At 45.6% G+C, this 27,421-nt stretch overlaps 1 protein-coding gene across 1 annotated transcript in view; it reads right to left on the reverse strand.

The window, feature by feature from the left end:
* cd109 (CD109 molecule) overlaps positions 1-27,421 on the reverse strand; it is a 126,705-nt gene that overhangs the window by 13,208 nt on the left and 86,076 nt on the right. Inside the window, exons 24-29 of the mRNA XM_078229392.1 lie at positions 23,877-23,958; positions 17,876-18,104; positions 15,702-15,873; positions 11,475-11,671; positions 9,817-9,972; positions 7,622-7,687 (exon numbers count right to left, since the gene is read on the reverse strand). Of these exons, the coding sequence (XP_078085518.1) occupies positions 7,622-7,687; positions 9,817-9,972; positions 11,475-11,671; positions 15,702-15,873; positions 17,876-18,104; positions 23,877-23,958 (902 nt within the window). The remainder of the gene's footprint in view (positions 1-7,621; positions 7,688-9,816; positions 9,973-11,474; positions 11,672-15,701; positions 15,874-17,875; positions 18,105-23,876; positions 23,959-27,421) is intronic.

Here is a 27,421-nt window from a genome sequence, read left to right on the forward strand (position 1 = left end):
TATTATTCATTTATCAGTGTCACAGGTAGGCTTACATTAACACTGCAATGAAGTTATTGTGAAAATCCCCTAGTCGCCACACTCCGGCACCTGTTCGGGTACACCTGAGGGAGGATTTACCATGGCCAATGCACCCTAACCAGCACGTCTTTCAGACTGTGGGAGGAAACTGGAGCACCCGGAAGACACCCACGCAGACACGGAGAGAACGTGCAAACTCCGCACGGACAGTGACCCAAGCCGGGAATCGAACCTGGGTCCATGGCATTGTGAGGCAACAGAGCCAACCACTGTGCCACCGTGCTGCCCTCTCCAGGTTAAACATCGAGTTCAAAAATTTCAGTTCATAACCACTGTTCCCAATTTATTTTTCGGACAGCATCTGCTGATGATGATTCTGCTGTTGCCATTCACACCTCCTCTGTACCCATATTTTGTTCCTTTATTTGTCCCATCACCGGCAGCCCCTTCTCTCATTGAATCTCTCCTGTTTTCCATCCTATCAGGGACCTTCCCTTTTGTTCTTTCCTCTCTCCCGCCACTTTCCCTGTCGCCATATTTGTTTCAATTCCGTGACACCATTTCCAGTTCATCGACCTGAAACGTTGAAGAGAATCATAGCAGGCGGGGGTACAGATCACGCAATGGTCCATTGACCTCAGGTGGGAGTTTCCGGTTTTAAGGCGAGCGTGGCTGGAAAATGCCACCCGTTAACTTTGTTTAGTTTAAAGTTTATTCTATTAGTGTCACAAGCAGGCTTATATTAACACTGCAATGAAGTTAGTGCGAAAATCCCCGAGTTGCCACACTCCAGCGCCTGTTCAGGTACACTGAGGGAGAATTCACCACGGCCAATGCACCCTAACCAGCATGTCTTTCGGACTGTGGGAGGAAACCGGAGCACCCGGAGGAAATGCATGCAGATACGGGGAGAACATGCAGACTCTGCACAGACAGTGGCCCAGGCCGGGAATCGAACCCAGGTCCCTGGCGCTGTGGCAGTGCTAACCTCTGTGTCACCCCACTCCGCAGGTGTGCCTGAACATTTAAAAGATTTTCAGGTCTTTTTTATTTCTGGTTTCCAGCATCTGCAATAATCTATTTTTCTTTTGTCATAGTTTCCACATCACTTACAAAATGTTCACCCGGTCAGTATTGTGTAAGAATAATGTGAAAATGTAACATTTGTTGCATTACGAATATCACCACCACGCCCATTAGCTGCAAAGTGCCTTGGATTGTCTTGGGGCTAATAATGCAAGTTCTGTTCATTCAGGGACAGAACTGGGGGAGGGAATCCTTTGGTCGCAAAGATCAAGAAGTTTCCAATGTTCCAGATGTTTGGTTTCGAAGTTCTCTCTCAAACACTCACTGTGTACAAAAAGAGCTTAACAGCCATTTGATGGCAGATGTGAGCAGCAAGCATGCCCTGATACAACGCTATGAAGTTAGTTGACTGCCGCGTCTCTGACAGCAGATTTAGGAGAGAGTTTATGACCTAATTTTGAATATGATACAGATGTTGCGCTTGCCCAGGTTGTGCAGGTTTTGTGGTTTCAATTTGAATGTCAGTGTCGGATATTCAAACTCCAGGGGATGCCGATGTTTATTCTGTGCAGGAGAAACAGCAACAAGCTTGTTCAAACAGAGAACAGCTGCAAATGGAAAAGCTACAAACAGTACAGGGGGCAGCATGGTGGCACAGTGGTTAGCACTGCTGCCTCACAGTTCCAGGGAACTGGGTTCGATTCCTGGCTTGGGTCACTGTCTGTGTGGAGTTTGCACATTTCTCCCCGTGTTTGCGTGGGTTTCCTCCAGGTGTTCTGGTTTCCTCCCACATTCCGAAATACGTGTTGGTTCGATGGATTAGCCATGGTAAATGCACGGGGCTAGGGGGAGAGAGTGGGGGGAGGTGGGCCTGGGTAAGATGCTCTTTCGAAGAGCTGGTGCAGACCTGATGGGTCAAATGGCCTCCTTCTGCCCTGCAGGGATTCTATGGGTTTAGTACAGCTTTCAAAAGCCAATAAAGTGAAGGAGTCCTTTCAAAGTTTCAGAAGAATTAATTTGAAGGATTGGAAAAGTTTGACGTATTCAAAAATCCTTTACAAAACATTGGTGTCTTTCTAAAGTTGAAAATTTTCCGAACCCTTTTTGATAAAAATGATTCTATAATTGTATTCTCTTGCTCCAAAATCACTCTCTTTTTCAATATTAGTTTCATAAATTCATTTGAAACTTTACATAAGCTTTGGGATGATGCCAAATGGGTTTAAGATAATCTTTTATTTCTTTCTCCCTCTTCTGTTTATCTGGCTTCCCCTTAAGTACATCTATCCTATCTGAATGAAGAAAATTACAGCACAGGAACAGGCCCTTCAGCCCTCCAAGCCTGCACCGAACATGCTGCCTGACTGAAGAAAAATCCCCTACCTTTCTGGGGATCATATCCTTCTATTCCCATCCTATTAATTATTTGTCAAGACGCCCCTTAAAAGTCACTATTGTATCTGCCTCCACTACCTCCCCTGGCAGCGAGTTCCAGGCACCCACCACCCTCTGTGTAAAAAACATCTCCTTTAAACCTTGCCCCTCACACCTTAAACCTATGCCCCCGAGTAATTGACTCTTACGCTCTGGGAAAAAGCTTTCTTTCAAACACTTCCTGCAGCATTGAGTTCCATATTCTCACCACTCTTTAAGCGAACAGTAACTGCCTGATATTTATTTTGTCTGCTATTATTGGTCCGGATGTCCCGATGGGGCATCCCTGCCTCTGAGCCAGAAGCTCAAGATTTGTGTCCCGCTGCAGGGCTTGATGGTCAAGGAAGATGCTTTCACAATGCGGCCAACAAGTTGAGTATTGACCTGCATATCCTTCCAATGGCAGAGCGGGAGAGAATGCTGGTCAGCCATGCGATGGAAAAAAAGTTGGAGCCTCCACCACCTCTATTCATGCACATAGTGTGTGTTGCCACAGCAACGCAAGCCCCTTTATGGGAGGGGTGGGTTTAGCCGGCTCACTAGATTGGATGGCTGGTGTGGATCAAATTGGTGCCAATGGCACAGGGTTCCATCCCTGTTCCGACTGGGATGGATCCTGGACCCACCTCCTCGCTCTGTCCATGATGGGGAGTCCCAGGGGTCCGATTTGCCTTCAGGCAGACAACAACAGAAGAAGATGATGATTTCAGTTTCATAAGTGGAAACATCCTTGGGCCTGATTTTAACTTTGCGCAAGTGGGTAATTTTGAAATTCCCTCTGTGCCTACCTGATCCAATTCTTTTATCATTAGTCATAAAAACTTCCATTAGGTCATTCCTCAGCCTTCCCTCTTCCACACAGTATAAAGCCCCAGTTGGTTCAAAACTCCTGATAGTTATACCTACTCAAGTCTGCTTTCCTGCATTTATAAGCTCAATTAATCCATTGTGATTAGTCTGTGACCCATTCTCCTCAGCATGTTAGCTCGATCTCGGCAAGGCATCCCCAGCTTTAGGATGCTATGACTTGTTTGTAAAAGTAACCTAAGAGTTGTAGCAATGTGGAGGTCTCCTGTTCTGCTTGAAGTTACCCTTATCAGGAAACCAACTCACGTGGTATGTTACACTCATCTGCCTTGCACCATCCTCACACATCCACTGTCGCTCGTCTATAACCATTCTGTGACATCCATCATCCAACTCCACAGACATTGACTCCTCTTCCTGCTGCCCTCCACCCGCCCTCTGAAAAAGATCTCTGTAACTGTTCAGCTCTGATCTGTAGTAAGCCCAGTAAGAAGTCTCACAACACCAGGTTAAAGTCCAACAGGTTTATTCGGTAGCACAAGCCACTAGCTTTCGGAGCGCTGCCCCTTCATCAGGTGAGTCACTCACCTGATTGAAGGGGCAGCGCTCCAAAAGCTAGTGGCTTGTGCTACCGAATAAACCTGTTGGACTTTAACCTGGTGTTGTGAGACTTCTTACTGTGTTTACCCCAGTCCAATGCCGGCATCTGTAGAGGCAGAAGTTCCTGCACCAAAATCCCTTTATTTACAATTCCAACAGCTGTACACCGAGTGCTCGCAGTCAGCAGTCTACCTTCAGGAGTGCCAGAGGAACTGACACTCTTGGTTAAGTACAAGGCAAAGACTTCCTGATTGGCCCATCAATTGGATCCTTAATCGGGGAGTTCGTATTCCAATAGGCCACCCTCAATGGGCCTGACTGAAGTCATTACAGACCACTTGGCTCAAATACAGACATTGATTTTCCTGGGTGTCACTCTTTGCAGTTCTTTCTGCTCTTGGAGTTTCAAGCACCTCCTAGTTTGACCTATTGTCGGTGTATCTGTCGATGGAATTTTAAACATACATTTTAGCACCCTCATTTCAAAGGCCCCTATTTCCTTCCACGGTAGCACAGTGGGTTAGCACTGCTGTTTCACAGCGCCAGGGACCCGGGTTCGATTCCCGGCTTGGGTCACTGTCTGTGTGGAATCTGCACATTCCCCCTGTGTCTGCGTGGGTTTCCTCTGAGTGCTCCGATTTTCTCCCACAGTCTGAAAGACGTGCTGGTTAGGGTGCATTGACCTGAACAGGTGCCGGGCTGTGGCGACTAGGGGAATTTCACAGTAACTTCATTGCAGTGTTAATGTAAGCCTTACTTGTGACTAATAAATAAATATTTAAAAATTTATTGTTTCTGTTTCTGAGGTAGACAGGAAAATGACAGGATAGAATTTAGCATCTTTGGAGATGTTTTCTATGGTTTTCTATGGTTCTATGTTTCTTTGTGACCAGCTTGAGTTTTCTTATTGTTAGCACATCCTTCATTTCACAAAATCATTTTTGTCTATCTCTGTCCTTCTTCTAATTTCAGCCTCACAGCGAACATCTTCTGTTATCATTTGTCCTGCAGAGACAAACTGATCTACTTGTTCCAGTGTGACACCATCCACAGCACAGCTCAGCAGGCTAATCAGCCCACTTGCAGTTACATAACTCTTCCTCCAGTAATCACCCACTCTGTGGTTTTAAGGTCATAAAATCCGACAGCACAAGAAGGAGGCCATTCAGCCCATTGTGCTTGGGCCATCTCTTTGGGCTATCCAATTGTGCGGCATGGTGGTACAGAGGTTAGCACTGCTGCCTCACAGCACAAGGGACCTGGGTTCAATTCCCGGCTTGGGTCACTCTCTGTGCAGAGTTCTCCCCGTGTCTGCATGGGTTTTTTCCGGGTGATCCGGTTTCCTCCCACACTCCAACAGATGTTAGGTGCATTGGCCATGCTAAATTCTCCCTCAGTGTACCCGAACAGGCACCGGAGTGTGGCGACTGGGGGATTTTCACAGTAATTTCATTGCAGTGTTAACGTAAGCCTACTTGTGACACTAATAAATAAACTTGAACAATTAGTCACACTCCCCCCTGTAAGTCTTTTCAATATCAAGTCCAAAGATGTCCGGGTTAGGTTGATTGGCCATGCTAAATTGACACTAGTGTCAGGGGGATTAGCGGGGTAAATATGTGGGGTTACAGGAATAGGGTCTGGGTGGGAGTGTGGTTGGTGCAGACTCGATGGGTCGAATGGCCTCCTTCTGCACTGTAGAGATTCTATGGTTCTAAATATTTCTCCAGTTCTCTTTTGTGAGAATTGAATCTGCTCCCACCGTTCTCTCAGGCAGTGCGATCTAAATTCTTATTTAGGATAGGTTACATTTGTATGTGTAAAGTGAAGAGGACAGATGCTTTCCTTTGTAGGTGTCTCACTAACAAAAGTGGCAACTTTAAAACCCCTGGACTTGCGAGAAATTGTTTCTGGTTGTGTCTCCAAAAGCAGAAAGACAAACAATCCCTCTCCTGCTTTTCATTAACAGAACAATTTCAGTGTCCTAAATTATAGAATTATACAATGTTAAATCCTGAGGGGAAGAAATAGAATCAGTCTATCAATTATCGTTACCCAGTGGAACAATATCTGATTGGCAGCCTGAAGCAATGTGCTTTCCTTTGAACAGTTTGGAGAGGGCCCTTTTCACTTTGTTACCTCAAGACTTGTCTATTCCAATGCATTCCTGGCTGCTATCCCACAGTATAGAATCAGGATGACTTGAGATCATCCAAATCTCTGCTGTTCGAGTCTTAACTTACAGTAAGTCCTGTTCGCCCCCATTCCCCTTGCGTCACTGCCCTACGCTGGCGCCAGGTCAAGCGACATGTTGATTTTAACAAGCTCATCCATGTTGTTGATCCCTCAGTGGAGTTGCCCCTGTCCCCCCTGCACCCCAATTGCCCTCCCCCCACCCGACCCCAGCCCCTGCCAACCCATCCTCACGACCTCTATAATCTTCTCCAGTCCCACAACACTCCGAGATATCTGTGCTCATAAAATTCTTGCCTCCTGCACATCCACAATTATTCCAGTCACTCCAGCATTCGATAACCTGGGCTGCAAACACAGAATACCCATCCTAATCCTCCACACCCCACTTTCCACCTTGAAACTTCTCTCATAATTTTGAACGCCTCTACGAAATTTTCCCTCTGCTCTAAGCTGAGCAATGCCGGGTCTCCACGCATCATTGAAGCTCCATATTGCTGGCAAATCCTCTCTGCCAACCTTTCCAATGCCTTGACAACACTCCTCAATGTGCCTGTAAAAGCTGGCCACCATTTATCACATAGCACCAGAACAAGCAATGAGAGTAGGAGTAGACCGTATCGAGCCTACACCACCAATCAATGGCTGAGCTTGGGCTTCAACTCTATTTTCCCACCCGCTCCCAATATCCCCTAATTCCCTCAAAGACCAAATATCTGTCTATCTGTGATGACTTCAGCCAGGCTAATGAGGTTGGCTTGCTAGAGTATGAACTACCTGATGAGTCCCCTCGGGCTGCTCCCCCTTCCTTTTGGGGAGCTGCCCCTTTTACTTTGTCCCTAAGTTAATTTGAGTTAGTTTATTTGGTTGGTACCCGAAAGAGCTGTCTGATGAGTCCTAATTGATGGTTAAATCAGGGAGCTTCATGCTCCCTATTTAAAGCAGGTGTGTCAGACTCCCAGCCTGCATTCAGCAGGGAGCAACTGGAGAGCTGGCTGTGTACAGACGTATGGTGTAAATAAAGTAACTTGGTGACGGGACTTTCGCCTCCGTGGAGTTATTACACTATCCCAGACTTAAATATATTTAACAATGGAGCATCCACAACTCTCTGAGGTAGGGAATCCCAAAAATTCACAAACCATTGAGTAAAGTCATTCCTTCTCATCTTAGTTATACATACATCGAAACAAACATAGAAAATGTAATCAGGAGCAGGCTATTCAGCCCTTCGATCCTGTTCCACCATTCATTGTGATCATGGCTGATCATCAAATTCTCTAACCTGATCCCGCCTTGCCCCCCCACCTTCCCCTTCATCCCTTTCGCCCCAAGAGCCATATCTAATTCTATATCTAAACGATCGGCTTTCACCCCGAGACTGTGCCCTGTGTTTTAGCTTCCCTAACCAATGGAAATAATCTCTCAGCATCCACTCCATCAAATGCTATTGGAATGCTGCAGGTTTTGATGAGATCACCACTCATTCTTCGAAACTGAAGGGTAGGAATGTTATCCGCTAGTGATAAAGTTACAGTACCTGGAAAATGGCCAATCCATGTCCCTCTGCCGTTACAGACACCAACATGGGCTGCTGAATTCCAATCTACACATGAACAGAGAAGGTAGAAGGTTATAAACTGAAGCACAGTAATAAAGTCAGCAACAGAGCAGAGAGTTCTCAATATAATAATTAAAAATGTGAATTGGAATGAATTCTTTCACGTCAGTCATTTCAGTTTATATTAGAATCATAGTATCATAGAAAGTTTATAGCACAGAAAGAGACCAATCAGCCCTTTGTGTCTGTGCTGGCCAGAAACAGAACCAGCCATCCTAATCCCACTTTCCAGCTTTTAGTCGATCGCCCTGCAGGTTACAGCACTTCAGGCGCATATCCACACACCTCTGAACTGAGTTGAGGATTTCTGCCTCTGCTATCATAGGGTGACATGATGTTACAGTGGTTAACACTGCTGCCCCACAGCGCCAGGGACCCAGGCTGGGTCACTGTCTGTGCGGAGACTGCACGTTCTCCCCGTGTCTGCGTGGGTTTCCTCCGGGTGCTCCGGTTTCCTCCCACAGTCCAAAGATGCGCTGGTTAGGTGGATTGGTCATGGTAAATTGCCCCTTAGTGTCAGGGCGATTAGCAGGATAAATACATGGGGTTACGGGGAAAGGGTCTGGGTGGGATTGTTGTGATGTGGAGCTCCCGGACTGGGGTAAACACAGTAAGAAGTCTCACAACACCAGGTTAAAGTCCAACAGGTTTATTTGGTAGCAAAAGCCACTAGCTTTCGGAGCGCTCGCTGTTCCTTCGTCAGGTGAGTGGGAGTGGGAGATCTCCCACTCACCTGACGAAGGAGCAGCAAGTGCTCCGAAAGCTTTTGCTACCAAATAAACCTGTTGGACTTTAACCTGGTGTTGTGAAACTTCTTATTGGGATTGTTGATGCAGGCTTGATGGGCTGCATGGCCTCCTTCTGCACTTTAGGGATTCTACCCTTTCAGGCAGTGAGTTCCAGACCCCCACACAACTCTCCGGGTAAAAAATATTTTCTTTATCTCTCCTGTAATCTGACTCCTAATCATTTTAAATCAATATCCCATTTTTGATGACTTCTCTGCTCAAAGTAAATGGGCTCTTCCCATGCACTCTATCCAGGTCCTTCACAATCAAACTTTCCCCCGGCCTCCTCTGTTCTGTATCACTGTATTAATAACCCAGATATTGCCGGTTCAAATCCCAGCACTGTGGAAATGCTGCATGTTGAAGGTGGTGCTTTCTTCAATAAAACATCAAACTGAGACCCCACCTGCCTTTTCAGATGGGCTTCAATGATTCCGTGGTTCTGCTCTGGAAGAGCGGGGTAATCTGGGCAATTTGTACTCCTTACCCAACTCCAAACAGATTATCTGGTCATTATTTCATTTCTGTACAGAATTTGTTATACGCAAATTGGCAGCCACATTTCCTATATTACAGTGACTACACTGGGAATCCTGCAGTGAGTAACTCACCTCCTGACTCCCCAAAGCCTGTCCACTATCTACAAGGCACAAGTCAGAAGTGTGATGGAATACTCCCCACTTGCCTGGGTGAGTCCAGCTCCAACAACACTCAAGAAGCTCGACACCATCCAAGGCAAAGCTGCCCGCTTGATTGGCACCCCTTCCACCACCTTCAACATTCTCTCCCTCCACCACGATTCAGTGTGGCAGCAGATTGTACCATCTACAAGATGACTGCACCAACTCATCAAGGATCTTTCAACTGCACCTTCCAAACCCACAAAACCTCTCCCGTCTGGAAGGACAAGGGCAGCAGATACTTGGGAACACCACCACCTGCAAATTCCCCTCCAAGCCACTCATCGTCCTGACTTGGAACTAAATTGGTGTTCCTTCACCGTCACTGGGCCAAAATCCTGGAACTCCCTCCCTAATAGCACCTACCCCGCATGGACTGCAGTGGGTCAGGAAGGCAGCTCACCGCCACCTTCTCAAGGAGAAATCAGCGATGGGCAATAAATGCTGGCCTCGCCAGCGGAACCAACATCCCATGAATGAATTTTGTAAAAGGTTCTCAGTTGGTGCAGAGCTTTAAGACATTCCGAGGTTGTGAGAAGCAGTTTTTAAATGCAAGTTCTTTATATTTTCTTTCTATTCTCCCCCTCTATCACAGTTCACTGTATCGAGCCCGGAGTGTTGTTGTGTGATGCACGGTGCGAGGTACCTGTCGAGTCTGAAGCACAATCGCGTTTCTGGAGGTGATGGTGAAGCTTGCTGGGGTGAGGAGCCCGGGCGCACTGACCAACACTGTGAGGTTCGTTGTCGGGGAGAAGCTCTGAGCTGCAAACTGGGATAAAGCCTGGAGGGCAACCACCGTGTCCTAAAATCAAATGAACAGATTGGAGAATTCCGTCAGCAATCCACAAAAGCATTCCCAGACAAAGGGGAATCCAGGAGTTCCCTCCATCCATTAATTTTGACCACACACAAGAGGTGAATCTGAAACTGGGAATAAAGTTTTACAATCACGCTGATTTGTTCTCTTAACGAACTAAAACATGACAATTTCAGTGAGGATGAGGTGAGATGGAAGAACAAAATGCCTCTGGCAGATAGGAATGTGTATCCTTTTCAAAAAACAAAGAACAAAGAAAATTATAGCACAGGAACAGACCCTTCGGCCCTCCAAGCCTGTACTGACCATGCTGCCCAAATGAACTAAAACCCCCTACCCTTCCGGGAACCATATCCCTCTATTCCCATCCTATTCATGTTTTTGTCAAGATGCCCTTTAAAATTCACTATCGTATCTGCTGCTTCCACTACCTCCCCCAACAATGAGTTCCGAGCACCACTACTCTCTGTGTAAAAATCTTGCCTCGTACATCTCCTTTAAACCTTGCCCCTTGCACCTTAAACCTCGACCCTGGGAAAAGCTTGTGACTATCCACTCTGTCCATGCCCCTCATAACTTGTAGATTTTCCTCCAATGAAGTGGTTAGCACAGCGCTAGGGACCCGGGTTCGATTCCCGGCTTGGGTCACTGACTGTGTGGAGTTTGCACGTTCTCCCCGTGTCTGCATGTGTTTCTTCCGGGTGCTTAAGTTTCCTCCCACACTCCAAAGATGTGCAAGTTAGGTGCATTGGCCATGCTAAATTGCCCCGTAGTGTCCCAAAATTCCAAAGGGGGATAAATGGGATAAATATGTGAGGTTACGGGGAGAGGGCGGGGGAGTAGGCCTGGGTAAGATACTCTGTCGGACAGTCGGTACAGGCTCGATGGGCTGAATGGCCTCCTTCTGCACTGTAGGGATTCTACATTCATTGAGGGAAACTGGGATTTCTCTCTTTAGAGGGAGAAAGTTAAGGAGTGATTTATCGAAATTTTCAAAATACTGAGGGGTTTTGCTGTGTCGGGAGAAACTGTTTCCACTGGCAGGCAGGAGGCTCAGTAAACAGAGACAGATTTAAGATAATTGACAAAGGAAGTGGAGAGAGAAATAAGGAGAATTGTGTTAACTCAGCAAGTTGTTGTGATGTGGAATTCACTGCCTGAAAGTGCAGTGGAAGCAAATTCAATCGCAATTTTCCAAAGAGAATTGGATGAATAGTTAAAAAGGAAAAAATTGCAATGTTTGAGGAAAGAGTGGGGGCGGTGGGGTTGGGGTTGGGGTTAGGGCTAGAGTTAGAGTTAGGGTTAGGATTAAGGTTCGGCAGATTGGATAGTTCCTTCAAAGAACCACCACAGGCAGACTGGGACAAATGTGCAGTGTGATTCCACAACTCTATAACATACACATGAGCACATACATGTGTAAGATACCAGAAACAAAGGCTGCTTCAGACTGGGCAGTGAGCTGACAAATGCCATTGGCGGCATACCTGAGTTGAAGAGAAGCCTCCGAGGTGGTTCCTGCTCTCACTGAGCCACCTCATGATGGGAATCCCCTCCATTAGCTTGTCCTGCCTCAAGTGTGACAACAATGCGTAGGCAGCAACTTCGATGTCGGTCGAGCGGGGCTGCTGGCCCCACCGTGTGGAAGACGTCTTTACAGGCGATGACCAGAACCTTACACCATCTGTGACAGGAGAGAAATGTTCACACTGAAGTATGTTCACTCTTATTCCAACCACCTTCAATGAGGTAACTACGTGGAACAGATACCTGCATTAAAACAGGATTGAGTTACACCATGTCTGAGACACATAGAACATAGAACATAGAAAGCCACAGCACAAACAGGCCCTTCGGCCCACAAGTTGCGCCGATCACATCCCCGCCTCTAGTCCTATCTATAGCCCTCAAACCCATTAAATCCCATGTACTCATCCAGAAGTCTCTTAAAAGACCCCAACGAGTTTGCCTCCACCACCACCGACGTCAGCCGATTCCACTCACCCACCACCCTCTGAGTGAAAAACTTACCCCTGACATCTCCTCTGTACCTACCCCCCAGCACCTTAAACCTGTGTCCTCTCGTAGCAACCATTTCAGCCCTTGGAAATAGCCTCTGAGAGTCTACCCTATCCAGACCTCTCAACATCTTGTAAACCTCTATCAGGTCACCTCTCATCCTGCGTCTCTCCAGGGAGAAGAGACCAAGCTCCCTCAACCTATCCTCATAAGGCATGCCCCCCAATCCAGGCAACATCCTTGTAAATCTCCTCTGCACCCTTTCAATGGCTTCAACATCTTTCCTGTAATGAGGTGACCAGAACTGCGCGCAGTACTCCAAGTGGGGTCTAACCAGGGTCCTATAAAGCTGCAGCATTATCTCCCGACTCCTAAACTCAATCCCTCGATTAATGAAGGCCAGTACGCCGTACGCCTTCTTGACTGCATCCTCCACCTGCGAGGCCGATTTAAGAGTCCTATGGACCCGGACCCCAAGGTCCTTCTGATCCTCTACACTGCTAAGAATGGTACCCTTCATATTATACTGCTGCTTCATCCCATTGGATCTGCCAAAATGGATCACCACACACTTATCCGGGTTGAAGTCCATCTGCCACTTCTCCGCCCAGTCTTGCATTCTATCTATGTCTCGCTGCAACTTCTGACATCCCTCCAAACTATCCACAACACCACCTACCTTGGTGTCGTCAGCAAACTTACCAACCCATCCCTCCACTTCCTCATCCAGGTCATTTATGAAAATGACAAACAGCAAGGGTCCCAGAACAGATCCCTGGGGCACTCCACTGGTCACTGACCTCCATGCAGAGAAAGACCCCTCCACAGCCACTCTCTGCCTTCTGCAGACAAGCCAGTTCTGGATCCACAAGGCAACAGCCCCTTGGATCCCATGCCCTCTCACTTTCTCAAGAAGTCTTGCATGGGGGACCTTATCGAACGCCTTGCTGAAGTCCATATAGACCACATCCACCGCTCTTCCTTCGTCAATGTGTTTGGTCACATTTTCAAAGAACTCAACCAGGCTCGTAAGGCACGACCTGCCCTTGACAAAGCCGTGCTGACTACTTTTGATCATACTAAACTTCTCTAGATGATCATAAATCATTTGTCTTAGGATTTGATCAAGTCAAGGGTGCAATGGAAATATTCGCCACTTGCCTCAAATAGGAATAATTGGAACAACAATAACTTTTCTTTATGTAGAGCCTTGTGTGTAATAAAATAGTCCAAGGCTCTTCATTAGGAGTTTTAACAGTAACACTCACACACTCAGCCACATGAAGCGATATGAAGATGGATGATCAAAAACTTGGTAATGAGGTAAGTGGGGTCGCAAGGTGGCACAGTGGTTAGCACTGCTGCCCCACAGTGCCAGGAACCCGGGTTCGAATCCCGGCTTGGGTCACTGTCTGTGTGGAGTTTGCACGTTCTCCCCGTGTCTGCGCGGGTTTCCTCCGGGTGCTCTGGCTTCCTCCCACAGTCCAAAGATATGCGGGTTAGGTTGATTGGCCATGCTAAAAATCCTAAAGCTTCCCATTGAATAGCACTGTGCGATCAATGTCACTACAGGGACTGCAGTGGTTCATGAAAGCAGCCCATCACCACCTGCTTAAGGACAATTAGGGATGGACAACAATAGCTGCTCTCGCCAACTTCTCAGCTCAAGAAAGACTTAAAAATGTCTGAAATATTTCCACCCCTTTCGAGGCTGCGAAACCTTCAATCCTTTGATATTTGCCAGTTGGGATTAATTGTGTTCATGAAGAAAACAAGAATGATGTTTAAAACAAAAATAATTTTAATTACTCTGTCCACGAGACTCATCAGGTGCGATCTTAAAGGCCATTCATGCCTCGCTCCTGCTGCAGTGAGGTCGGGGAATTTGGCGCCCAGTCCAATCTCCGTTCACTGCAGTGGGTTGGGAAAATCCTGGCACTGTGAACAGTGATAAGATTCCAGCCATCGAGTCTTTGAATTAGAAGATAATAACTTTGTGAATTTACTGCTTTTTAAAGAGGGGGTGATGTGCAGAGGGAAATGCGTTTGGTACAATGGCTGGTATTTTACCACCTGGCTTGGGCAAGGCTTGCAAAATTCCATCCGACGCCAACAAAGAATTTCGTTCCGCAATCAGTGCCCGCCCCGATTCCGGGGTGAGGCGGTAAAATTCCAGCCAGTAGCTCCTCATCCCCTCAAATCTTTGCAAAGGTGCCATCCAGTCCTCAGTTTCTATTGGTCTGTGTTCATGCATCATTCAGCATTGATAGAGGAAGGGAAGACCATTCAATCCTTCGAGCCTATTCCTCTGTTCAGTAAGATCATTGCTGAACTGAATCTTAAACTCTTTTTACCTGCTTTGCTTTTGTAGCTTTTAATACCATTACGAAGCCAAAAGTATCCAACAATCTAAACTTGGAAATTTTCCATTGATTCCTAGCCTCACAGCTTTATGGAGGGGGTGAGTTCCAGATTCCCAGATTCCTTTGTGTGAAGGAATGCTTCCGGACAGAATTCCTGCACGACCTCGCTCTAGTTATGCACACTTGTCATGGATTCTGCATCAGAGGAAATAGCTTCTATCGACTCCATCAACTGCATTAATCATCATAAAACCTCACTTGGACCATCCCCTTTTCATTAAACTCTCGAGAAGTCCAACATAGTAACCAACAATACAAATCTTTGTGTGTACCAGGCCTGTATTCTCAGCCTCCTTTACACAGTAGTGAGGCATGGACAACTTGTGCAAGCCAAGAACAGCTTCCACCTCTGTTTCTTCAGGTGAATATTAGGCATCTCCTAGCAAGATAGGGCGCCAAATAGAGAAGTACCTTAGTGTGCAGGTATCCCCATATATGTTCCCTTTTGAGTCCTTGGTGACTCCATTGGCTGGGTCATGTGAGCTAAATGGATGACAGCAACATCCCCAAAGATAAGCTCTACAGCGAGCTTGCTACAGGCACGAAACCAACAGGTCACCCACAAGTGCCATACAAGGACATCTGCAAGCAAGACCTCTGGCTGACTAGGACCGGAGTCGATCCATTGGAAATCCTCACTGCCGACGGAGTGCCGGGAGACAAGCAGCCAGGAAGAGCCTGGAACAAGCAGAGGACAGAAGGAATGAGCAGATAGTGGCAAACAGAAACCAAGAGAGAAAATGCTGGAAAATCTCAGCAGGTCTGGCAGCATCTGTAAGGAGAGAAAAGAGCTGACGTTTCGAGTCCAGATGACCCTTTGTCAAAGCTAAAAGGCATAGAAAGTGGGAGATATTCATACTGCGGGGTGAGGGAATGAAAGATGAGTCATAGCCACAGAAACCAGGGCAAAAGACTGCTAATAGCTGTCCCCAGAGAGAATAAAGGAAAAAACATCAGTCGGCCTGAGGCTAACACTACTCATCTGTGCCAGCTGTGGGGGGGGACGGTCACTCACACATCAGCGTGCAGTCACAATAGATAATGTTTGATATGGAAATGACACACAGACACTTCCCGAGACAGATTGTTGTCATCAATGGAATACAAGGTGAGCCTACTACAACATTCAGGAAAATCAGCAGCGACCCCCAGTATAAACATATCTTCAATGTTTTATTCTCAAAGTTCAATCCTTTAAATCTTACCAAAGACAATTCCAACCCACTGGCAAAAGATACACTTTATTTCAAAATGGCTGACTTTCTAACTTACCATTCTCATCTGCTCTTTCATTCAACTCATCGAGGGCTAGTGCAGCGTAGCGGCTGTTGGCCAACGTCAGAGCGTATGTCACGAGCGAAAGGGTGTAGTTGCTGCGGATTCCATCTTGTAGCTTGCCTTCGAGATAGACTACAGAGTCTGGCACCATATCTAAATTTTTTCTCTGGAAGAGAAATCATTGTCAAGTCAGGCTAACAAGATGGAAGTGAAGAAATGGGCAAATGGTGTTCAAATATCAACACCATTGTACTTCAACAAATGATTGCATGTCTTCAAGCTTATAAACATCAAACTGTGGGCATCAGCAGCAAGCAACCAGACTTCATCTATAAAGCAAATTACTGTGGATGCTGATATCTAAAACATGAACAGAAAATGCTGGAAAAACGCAGCAGGTTTGGCAGCATCGGTGGAGGGAGAAAACAGAATCATTGAATCCCTACAGTGCAGAAGGAGACCTTTCGGCCCATCGAGTCTGTACTGACCACAATCCCACCCAGGTCCTATCACCATAACCCCACACATTTACCCTAGCTAGTCCCCCTGACGCTAAGGAGCAATTTAGCATGGCCAATGCACCTAATCTGCACATCGTTCGGACTGTGGGAGGAAACCAGAGCACCTGGAGGAAACCCACGCAGACACAGGGAGAATGTGCAGACTCCACACAGACAGTGATCCAAGCCGGGAATTGAACCCGGGTCCCTAGCGCTGTGAGGCAGCAGTGCTAACCACTGTGTCACCGTGCCGCCCAGAAAGAGTTAATGATTTGAGTTTGTATTACTCTTCTTTAGAGGGAAAAGAGTCAAACCGACTCAAAACATTGGGTGGGATTGTCCAGTTGCAGAGGCGGCCTGCCATTGGCCAGTGATGAGATCTTCCACTCACGCAGATGTCCACGGGGTTTTGCTGCACGTTCCACCACGGGGGAACTCACCAAGAGGGTTCTCCGCCGGTGGGACCCACTGATTCCACCGGCGGGGAGGCCAGAACATTCCACCCGTTAACTCTGCTTTTCTCTCCACAGTTCCTTTATTTACTTCAACTTGTTTCCTTTAAAGAAAAATCTACTAAAATTGAATTTTCCTGGTGGGTCCAGAAAGGAGGGATTAGTAACATAGGAAATGGGTAAGAGGGGAAGTTTAGCCAGTGGCACAAGATGAAGGGGAGAGATAGGGCTGTTCAAAAACACTGCCCCCAACACTAAGAATCGAATGCAAACAGGCACTTGATAGTACAGCACTTGAATCCTGCTGAATGGAGAGACATGTTGCTGAAGCTTGATGTCTTGCACTCATCAGGACAAACACAAGAATACCAAATTTCAAAAGACCACGACAACCTATACTACAGGAAAAAAGGGTATTGATTGGTTGACAGGTTGACTCCAAACGGCAAAGGTATTTCCATGGAGAAATCAGTAGGGAACTAGCCTTCCCAAGCTCCTGGGTGATTCAAAATAGGCACAAGGCTTGAGCATATTCCTTTTGTTTGCAGAGAATGGGTTCTTGTGTATGAATGTATGTCACAAGCGTAAATGCATTATGAGCTCAACTGAGTTGTGGAGGAACTTCTTCACACAAAGAGTTGTGAGTCTGTGGAATTCCCTGCCCAGTGAAGCAGTTGAGGCTACCTCATTGAATGTTTTTAAGGCAAGGATAGATAAATTTTTGAACAGTAAAGGAATTAAGGGTGAGTGGGTGGGTAAGTAGAGTTGAGTCCACAAAAAGATCAGCCATGATTTTATTGAATGGCGGAGCAGGCTTGAGGGGCCAGATGACCTACTCCTGCTCCTAGTTCTTATGTTCTTATGTAATTCATTATTTTAAATCTGTTGTTAGTGTAACTATTAGCACAGTCAAGGTTGTTCAGAATGTGCTTCCCAATTGTGGAATCACATTGTCTGCAGATGATTTGTTTTGGATTTTGCAAGTGCAGACTGGTAGAGTAAGGTCTGTATTCTGACTCCCATCCCTTTGTCAAGCTTATAAATATGTAAGTCTGTGTTGACTCTGAGGTCTTGCACCAGATATTGTCTCCATATGTGAAAATCAGAAAGGCAGTAGGTATTCCACAATGCGCATGCGAAAAGCTTCGGTATCACGTTTCTCTTTGTGAGGAATAATCATTTATTTAGGAAGTGGTACAAAGACCACCAGACATACCATGTAGTTCTGATCTTCCAACAGGGCTGTCAGAATGTAAGCGGTGAGGGATGTAGGGCCACTCTGTCCTCCCTGGAGCTCCGAGTGGATAACGCGCCCAGGCTCCGAGAACTCGCCGTTTTCATCCTTATATTTCATTATCCAGGAAACGGTTCCATCCAACACCGATGTGTCGATGTAAATAAAGTCTTGTGCTTGCAAGAAGCATCTCAACACAAAGGCAGACAACCTTTTTTTTTGGGGGGGAAGACATTTCAAAAGACATTTGAGACCACGGGGTCCACAAATCATAAAACAGATGTAGAAGTCGTGGAGAAAGTGCAAAATAGAATTACAAGAATAATTCCCAAACTGAGAGATTTTAACTGCCAATAAAGACCGAACAAGACAGAGGCCAGGATTCTCCGACCATGTCCGTGGCTGGGATTCTCCGGTCCCACTGCTACGAATGGAGATTTGGCTGAGCGCCAAATTCTCTGTTCTTGCTGGCAGCGGTGGAGAATTCCTCTCTTGCCTCGGATAAAAAGGGCTTGGAGGTGACATGATAGAGATTGTTAACATTATGGAGGGGTTTGACAGGTAAAGTCCCTGCTTGTGAGGGACTCTAACATTAGGGGCCAAAACTAGAAGAAGGTCATCAAAGAGGGAAACACAGAAATGTTTCCAATAGTTGAAACGTTTCCACAAGTATATAAAAAGGAACAGAGTAGCTAAAGTTAACATTGGTCCTTAGTGGGTGACACGGGGGAATTATAGCTCCAACAGATAAATAAAAAGGGAGAGAGTAGCTCAAGTTAGTATTATAGAGTCATAGAGGTTTGCAGCATGGATACAGGCCCTTCGGCCCAACTTGTCCAGGCCACCCCTTTTTTTAACCCCTAAGCTAGTCCCAATTGCCCGCATTTGGCCCATATCCCTCTATACCCATCGTACCCATGTAATTGTCTGAACTCTTTTTAAAAGACAAAATTGTATCCCCATCTACTACTACCTCTGGCAGCTTGTTCCAGACACTCACCACTCTCTGTGTGAACGAATTGCCCCTTTGGACCCTTTTGTACCTCTCCATTCTCACCTTAAATCTATGCCCTCGAGTTTTAGACTCCCCTACCTTTGGGAAAAGATATTAACTATCTCGCTGATCTATGCCCCTCATTATTTTATAGACCTCTATAAGATCACCCCTCAGCCTCCTTTGCTCCAGAGAAAAAAGTCCCAGTCTATCCAGCCTCTTATAACTCAAACCATCAAGTCCCGGTAGCATCCTAGTAAATCTTTTCTGCACTCTTTCTAGTTTAATAATATCCTTTCTATAATAGGGTGACCAGAACTGTACACAGTATTCCAAGTGTGGCATTACCAATGTTTTGTACAACTCCCAACTCCTGTATTCAATGTTCTGACCAATGAAACCAAGAATGCCGAATGCCTTCTTCATCATCCTGTCCACTTGTGACTCCACTTTCAAGGAGCTATGAACCTGTACCCCTAGATCTTTTTGTGCTATAACTCTCCCCAACACCCTACCATTAACTGAATTGGTCCTGCCCCTATATCATCTACCAAAATGCATCACTCACATTTATCTAAATTAAACTCCATCTGCCATCCATCGGCCCACTGGCCCAATTGATCAAAATCCCGTTGCAATCCTAGATAACTGTCTTCACTGTCCACTCTGCCACCAATCTTGGTGTCATCTTCAAACTTACTAATCATGCCTCCTAAATTCTTACCCAAATCATTCATATAAATAACAAATAATAGTGGACCCAGCACCAATCTCTGAGGCACATTGCTGGTCACAGGCCTCCGGTTTGAAAAACAAAGTTCTACAATCACTCTCTGTCTTCTGTCGTCAAGCCAATTTTGTATCCAATTGGCTACCTTACCCTGGATCCCATGAGGTTTAACCTTATGCAACAACCTACCATGCAGTACCTTGTCAAAGGCCTTGCTAAAGTCCATGTAGACAATGCCGACTGGACTGCCTTCATCTAACTTCTTGGTTACCCCGTCAAAAAACTCAATCAAATTTGTGAGACATGATTTTCCACTCACAAAACCGTGTTGACTGTCCCTAATCAGTGTTTGCATCTCTAAATGCCTGTAGTTCCTGTCTCAGAATACCTTCTTACAACTTACCCACTACAGATTTTAGGCTCACCGGTCTGTCGTTCCCAGGCTTTTCCCTGCAGCCCTTCTTAAACAAAGGCACAACATGTGCTGCCCTCCAATCTTCAGGCACCTCACCTGTGGCTGTCGATGATTCAAATATCTCTGCTAGGGGACCCGCAATTTCCTCCTTAGCCACCCACAACATCCTGGGATACATTCCATCAGCTCTCGGGGATTTATCTACCTTGATGCGTTTTAAGACTTTAAGCACCTCCTTCTCTGTAATATGTACACTGATCCACTTCAGATCAGCCATGATCTTATTGAATGGCGGGGCAGGCTCGAAGGGCTAGATGGCCTACTCCTGCTCCTATTTCTTGTGTTCTTATGTACACTCCTCAAGACATTACTATTTATTTCCCCAAGTTCCCTCACATCCATGCCTTTCTCAACAGTAAATACTGATGAGAAATATTTATTTAGGATCTCACCCATTTCTTGTGGATCCGCACACACAGATGACCTTGTTGATCCTTAAGAGGCCCTACTCTCTTCGAAGTTACACTTTTGCCCTTTATGTATTTGTAGAAGCTCTTAAGATTCTCCTTTGCCTTATCTGCCAAAGCAATCTTGTGTCCCCTTTTTGCCCTCCTGATTTCTCTCTTAACTCTACTCCGACAATCTCTATACTCTTCAAGGGATCCACTTGATCCCAGCTGCTTATGCAATTCATGTACCTCCTTCTTCTTCTTGACCATGGCCTCAATATCATGAACCCTGGTTAACACACTTTTGAAAGCCCCCCAACTTACCAGACATCCCTTTGCCTGCCAACAGACTCCCTCAATTAACTTTTGAAAGTTCCTGCCTGATACCCATCAAAATTGGCCTTGTCCCAATTTAGAATTTAAATTTTTGGGCCAGACCTATCATTCTCCATTGCTATCTTAAAACTAATGGAATTATGGTCACTGGTGCCAAAGTGATCCCTCACTAACACTTCTATCACCTGTCCTTCCTTATTTCCCAAGAGGTGGTCAAGTTTTGCCCCCTCTCCAGTCGGGCCATCCACATACTGAATGAGAAATTCTTCCTGAATACGCTCAACAAATTTCTCCCCATCCAAGTGCCTAATACTATGGCTGTCCCAGTCAATGTTGGGAAGGTTAAAGTCCCCTATTATTACCACTCTATTTTTCTTGGAGCTATCTGTAATCTCCTTACACATTTGCTCCTCAATTTCCCACTATTTGGGGACCTGTAGTACAGTCTATCAAGGGATCCTATCTCTCCCTTCCTATTTCTTAGTTCTACCCATATAGACTCAGTGGGGGAACCCTTGGATATATCCCCTCTCAGTACTGCTGTGACGTTATCCCTGATCAAAAACGCAACTTCCCATCCTCTCTTACCTCCTGTTCTATTTTTCCTCTTGCATCTGTACCCTGGAACATTGAACTGCAGTCCTCCCTCTCCCTTGGCTAAGGGACAGACCAAGCCTTGAGGAGAGGTTCCAAGATGCATGAGAGAAACTAGCAAGGTGGCTGAGAACCAAATTCTCCATTCTCGCTGGCAGTGGTGAGGGGGTGTGCGTGTCTGGAGTATTCCAGCCTCGAGCTTTCGTTCTTGTCTCCTACACTTTTGTCTGTCCTTCCATTTCTGATTTTGTATCTCTGTTCCGATCGCTCTGTTCTGCTCCTTCAACTCCGACCCTTTCTCTCATTATCTTAGTTCTCAAACCTTTTCTTCCCTCATCTCATCTTTCTCCTCTGTCTCATGTTTCTCCTCCTCTTCCCTTCCTCGCAGTTCAGTTACATTATTTCCCCTCTTCCTTCATTTATGACTTGCTTTCTCTCTCTCTGCTTAGAATTAATTTTGCTCTCATAAAACAGTCTATGTTTTCAATAAATCACAAATTTATCTGGAATAACCAAGCAGTCAGCTGCTATCAGGAGTTTTATGAGATTGAGCAAAATAAAATAAGTTAGACTTAAGACAGAACCTATTTTCTCAGATCAGTAACATTTATTTCTGAATCTTGAGCCCCTTATCGTGTCAATAAACAATTCACAGTAGTCTATGAAATGTTGTTTACCCTACCTAATGTTCAATGCTGTACTGTGGTTTAAAGTGGACATGAAAGACTGGAGGTTTTCCAATGTTCCTTGCATCCTTGCAAGACTTCTGAGCACAAAAGGACTTAGTTCAGTCAAAGATTAGTAATGTTTATGTGTGGCTGCGTCATTACACGTGTATTTTGAAGTCATTGAATCCCTACAATGCAGAAGGAGGTCATTCAGCCCAATGAGTCTACACCGACCACAATCCCACCCAAGCCTTATCCCCATAACCTCATGTATTTCCCCTACTAATCCCCTGACACTAGGGTCAATTTAGCATGGCCAATCAACCTAACCCGCACTGCTGACAGCTTGGATATTGCAAATAAATTAGTGATTTATTGAAAACATAGACTGTTTTATGAGAGCAAAATTAATTCTAAGCCGAGAGAGAAAGCAAGTCATAAATGAAAGAAGAGTGGAAATAATATTACTGAACTTGGAGGAAGGGAAGAGGAGAAGAAAAATGAGACAGAGGAGAAAGATGAGATGAGGGAAGAAAAGGTTTGAAAATGAAGATGATGAGACAAAGGGTTGGAGTTGAAGGAGCAGAACAGAGCGATCGGAACAGAGATACAAAATCAGAAATGGAAGGACAGAAAAAAGTGTAGGAGACAAGGAAGAAAGCCAAAGGCTGGAATACTCCAAACTCACTCAACCCCCCACTGCTGCCAGCGAGAATGGAAAATTTGGTTCTCAGCCATCTTGCTAGTTTCTCTTGGAACCTCTCCTCAAGGTTCCTTGGAACCTCTCCTCAAGACTTGGTCTGTCCCTTGGACTGTGGGAGGAAACCGGAGCAGCCGAAGGAAACCCATGTGGACAAGGGGAGAATGTGCAGACAGTGACCCGAATTGAACCCGGGTCCCTGGCACTATGAGGCAGCAGTGCTAACCACTGTGCCACTGTGCCGCCCCAATTATATTAACCTTCTTTTCCCAATTTAATGAGTAATAGAACGCACTGATTATGCATTTACTGTATTAGATACTCCATGTTTCCAAAACCTCCAATGTGCAATTTGCATATTTACAGTTCTTTGAAAAGTGCAACTGACCAATTCAAACAACAACCTCCCCGAGACTTGAAGGGGAAGGAGGTTATATAAAGACTCTGAGAGGAGCAAAAGAAGCTATTTCCAGCAGAGTCCCAATTGTGGGGATGGGAGAGAGAGAGAGCACAAAATAGCAAGAGAGTAAAATCGAGACAGCAAAAGAAAGGAGAAAAGAGCAAGAATGAGAGCAAGACAGAGAAAGTGAGAATGAAAAAGCGAGAGAGAGAGATCATGAGAGAACAAGAGTACAAGGAAGAGTGAGGAAGAACAAGGGAGAGCAAGAGAGAAAGAGATAGAAACAAGGGAAAGTGAGGGAAGAAGAGATGGTTAGAGAAAGCAAGAGAGAAAGAATGAGAGAAGAAAATTTGTAAAAAAAAGAGAAGTGAAGTGAGAAGTGAGAGAAAATTCAGCTGTCCAATAGTCCAAACTGTGGACATCAGTTGATAGCTGGCAACTAGTTTCCCTCTCTATGAATTCTCATATTTCGATTGAAGTAAAGTTGTTCATTTTTATTTATGTGAATTGGTTGTTCCTTCCTAATGTATTCCCTGCTGATAGTAATCCATTTGACGTTCTTCAGTAATTAAGCTGAAGAAAAATACTTGTAAATCTTACAACAGCTTTTTGGGCTGGTTCCACAGTCAAGTGAATGAGAGCTTTGAAACCAGAGGTAGAAACCAAAGGAGCCGACTGTCATTTTCCATCTTCTTACCAAGTACTTCCAGAAGAATCAGAATTTCCAAAAGCGCTGAAGGAACCATCAGTTCTTTGGTATGTCAATTCCCTTTGGTAACCTGAAAAACAAGATTGTTACTTTGGAACTAGATTGAAGATTGAGAAGGGAATTAGATCCAACTGTTGATTTGGCAGAGAGAGAGATATGATTACACTGGGGGTGGTACTGAGAAGTAAACTGGGCTTATATTCTTTTCCATTTCGAAGAATGAGAGGTGATCTCATTGAAACATGTAGGTTTCTGAAGGGGCTTGACATGGTGGACACTGACGGATTGTTTCTGCTGATCGGGGAATCTAAAACACTGGACACAGTCTCAGGATAAAGGGTGGATGAGGAGAAAGCACTTCCCACAAAAGCTTGTGGATCTTTGGAATTGTCTACCCAGAGAGTTGTGGATGCTCCATTGTTGAATATATTTAAGGCCGGGATAGAGAGATCTTTGGTGTCTCGGGGAGTGAAGGGATACGGGGAATAGGCGGGAAAGTGGAGTTGAAACCCAAGATCAGCCATGATCGTATCAAATAGCGGAACAGACTCAACAAGCCGCGTGGTCTATTCCTACTCCTGTTTTGTGTTTTTGTGTTCATTGCCATTAGGAAAGCACAATAAAGAAATGTAAGTATAACATTTTTTTATAGAGGTCTATAAAATAATGAGGGGCACAGATCAGCTGAATAGTCAATATCTTTTCCCAAAGGTAGGGGAGTCTAAAACTAGAGGGCATAGATTTAAGGTGAGCGGGGAGAGATACAAAAGTGTCCAGAGGGGCAAATTTTTTCACACAGAGGGTGGTGAGTGTCTGGAACAAGCTGCCAGAGGTAGTAGTAGAGGCGGGTACAATTTTGCCCTTTAAAAAGCATTTAGATAGATCCTTGGATAAGATGGGTATAGACGGATATGGGCCAAATGCGGGCAATTGGGATTAGCTTAGGGGTTTAAAATATAAGGGCAGCATGGACAAGTTGGGCCGAAGGGCCTGTTTCCATGCTGTAAACCTCAATGACTCTATGACTCTAATTAAATGGACACTGGCAAAACTTCCAAAGGTGAATCGTTTTTTATTGTTAAAGGGCAGCACGGCGGCACAGTGGTTAGCATTCCTGCCTCACAGCGCCAGGGACCCAGGTTCGATTCCCGGCTTGGGTCACTGTCTGTGTGGAGTCTGTACATTCTCCCCGTGTCTGCGTGGATTTCCTCCGGGTGTTCTGGTTTCCTCCCACAGTCCAAAGGTGTGCGGGTTAGGCTGATTGGCCATGCTAAATTGACCCTCGTGTCAGGGGGACTAGCAGGGTAAATGTGAGGGGTTATGGGGATAGGATCTGGGTGGGATTGTGGTCAGTACAGACTCGATGGGGCGAAAGGCCTCCTTCTGCATTATAGGATTCTATGATTCTATGATTTTATTCCTAAGTGTGTACAATTTGATCTTCATAAGGATCACTCGTGGTCAAAGCTAAAACCAAACATAGTTCATCTCTTTTTCTGACAGTATCTCTGCTTCTTTCACACTTAATCCTCTCAGTCACCATCCCTTCACCTGCCTTTGATCTATTCTCCATCTCCATTTCATCATCACTCATTTATGCTCAGGAGAATAAAAGATTCTCTCAGCTCTTGAGGTGTTAATGACTTTGACTTGGTTTGGTCGTGATGATTTGGTAATTGTGATTTGGTAATGATTTGGTTTTGACCAAAACCAAATCATTACCAAATCACAATTTCCAAATCATCTCCTGCCTTTTTGACCAAAACCAAATGGGAAGATTTTCTGTATTCGCAATTCCAATGAAATGTCAACTACTTCTTCAGACCTTTTCACAATACAATATGAGGAGAAAATGCTGAGGTCTCTCAGTAACAAATCCCAGCCACCCATCAGCTCTTTGATGTTGGCTCCCTATCCATCAATGTCACAAATTCCCATTATCTTCAACTCCCTTCACACTCTTGCCTCTCCCATATCTCCCACCTCCTCCAATCCTAAACCACTCCAAGATCTCTGCATTTTAACCAGTTACACATCCTCGATTTCCTTCACCCATCATTATCCCAAAGCGTCTCTCGTTAGGACACATTTACTGGGTTAGTTTCGTTCGCATTTTTCAAGCCCCAGCAGAACGACTGACAGGACAGCAGGCAACTTGTGTTGCTTCAGACTTGGCACAAAGACTGGGTTGTGGCGGAACAGATCGTGCTTTGAGGACGGGTTCCAAGATGCATGCAAGAAACTAGCAATGAAGGTGTGAGCTGAGAAAGATAACGCAGGAACGTTTAAAGGAGTGAAAAGCTTGCAGTTATATAGCGGGCAAAATCTTTCCAAGAAATGGAAGAGTGTTGGTTCCAGAGAGAAAAATGGTATGTTTCTCTCCAGATCAAACCACACGGTCCCCAAAAAAACAGTATGTGTTTCACACTGTCGTGTTGGAACTTCAACACATAGCAAACCCCGGTTGCACTGATCGGGGCGCCATGTTTGAAATTGATGTCCCCCTCCCGGTCCCCCGACCCCGTGCGATCAGACTTGGCACCACCTCCACCAAAGCAGTTAGTGCCATCATAAAACCATGAGGTATAGGAGCAGAATTAGCCCATTCAGCCCATTGAGTCTGCTCCATCATTCAATCATGGCTGATATTTTCCTCATCCCCATTCTCCTGCCTTTTCCCCATAACCCCTGATCCCCTGATTAATCAAGAACCTATCTATCTCTGTCTTAAAGACACTCAATGTCCTGGCCTCCACAGCCTTCTGCGGCAAAGAGTTCCACAGATTCACTACTCTCTGGCTGGAGAAATTGCCTCTGGATCCCTTCCAAGGCCAGCACATCCTTCCTCAAGTATGGGGCCCAAAACTGCTCAAAATACCCCAAATGGGGTCTGACCAGAGTCTTATACAGCCTCAGCAGTACATCCCAGCTCTTGTATTCTCGCGCCCTAGAAATGAACGCTAACATTGAATTTGAATCATAGAAATCATAGAAATCATAGAATCATAGAAACCCTACAGTACAGAAAGAGGCCATTCGGCCCATCGAGTCTGCACCGACCACAATCCCACCCAGGCCCTACCCCCATATCCCTCTAACCTACGCATCTCAGGACACTAAGGGCAACTTTTAGCATGGCCAATCAACCTAACCCGCACATCTTTGGACTGTGGGAGGAAACCGGAGCACCCGGAGGAAACCCACACAGACACGAGGAGAATGTGCAAACTCCACACAGACAATTTGAACAAAGAACAAAGAAAATTACAGCACAGGAACAGGCCCTTCAGCCCTCCAATCCTGCACCGCCATGCTGCCAGACTGAACTAAAACCCCCTACCCTTCTGGGGACCATATCCCTCTATTCCCATCCTACCCATGTATTTGTCAAGACGCTTCCACTACCTCCCCCGGCAACGAGTTCCAGGCACCCACTACTCTCTGTGTAAAACATCTGCCTCGTACATCTCCTTTAAACCTTGCCCCTCGCACCTTAAACCTGTGCCCCCCAGTAATTGACTCTTCCACCCTGG

Source organism: Mustelus asterias, chromosome 15, assembly GCF_964213995.1.
Source record: "Mustelus asterias chromosome 15, sMusAst1.hap1.1, whole genome shotgun sequence".
In the NCBI taxonomy this organism is placed as follows: domain Eukaryota; kingdom Metazoa; phylum Chordata; class Chondrichthyes; order Carcharhiniformes; family Triakidae; genus Mustelus; species Mustelus asterias.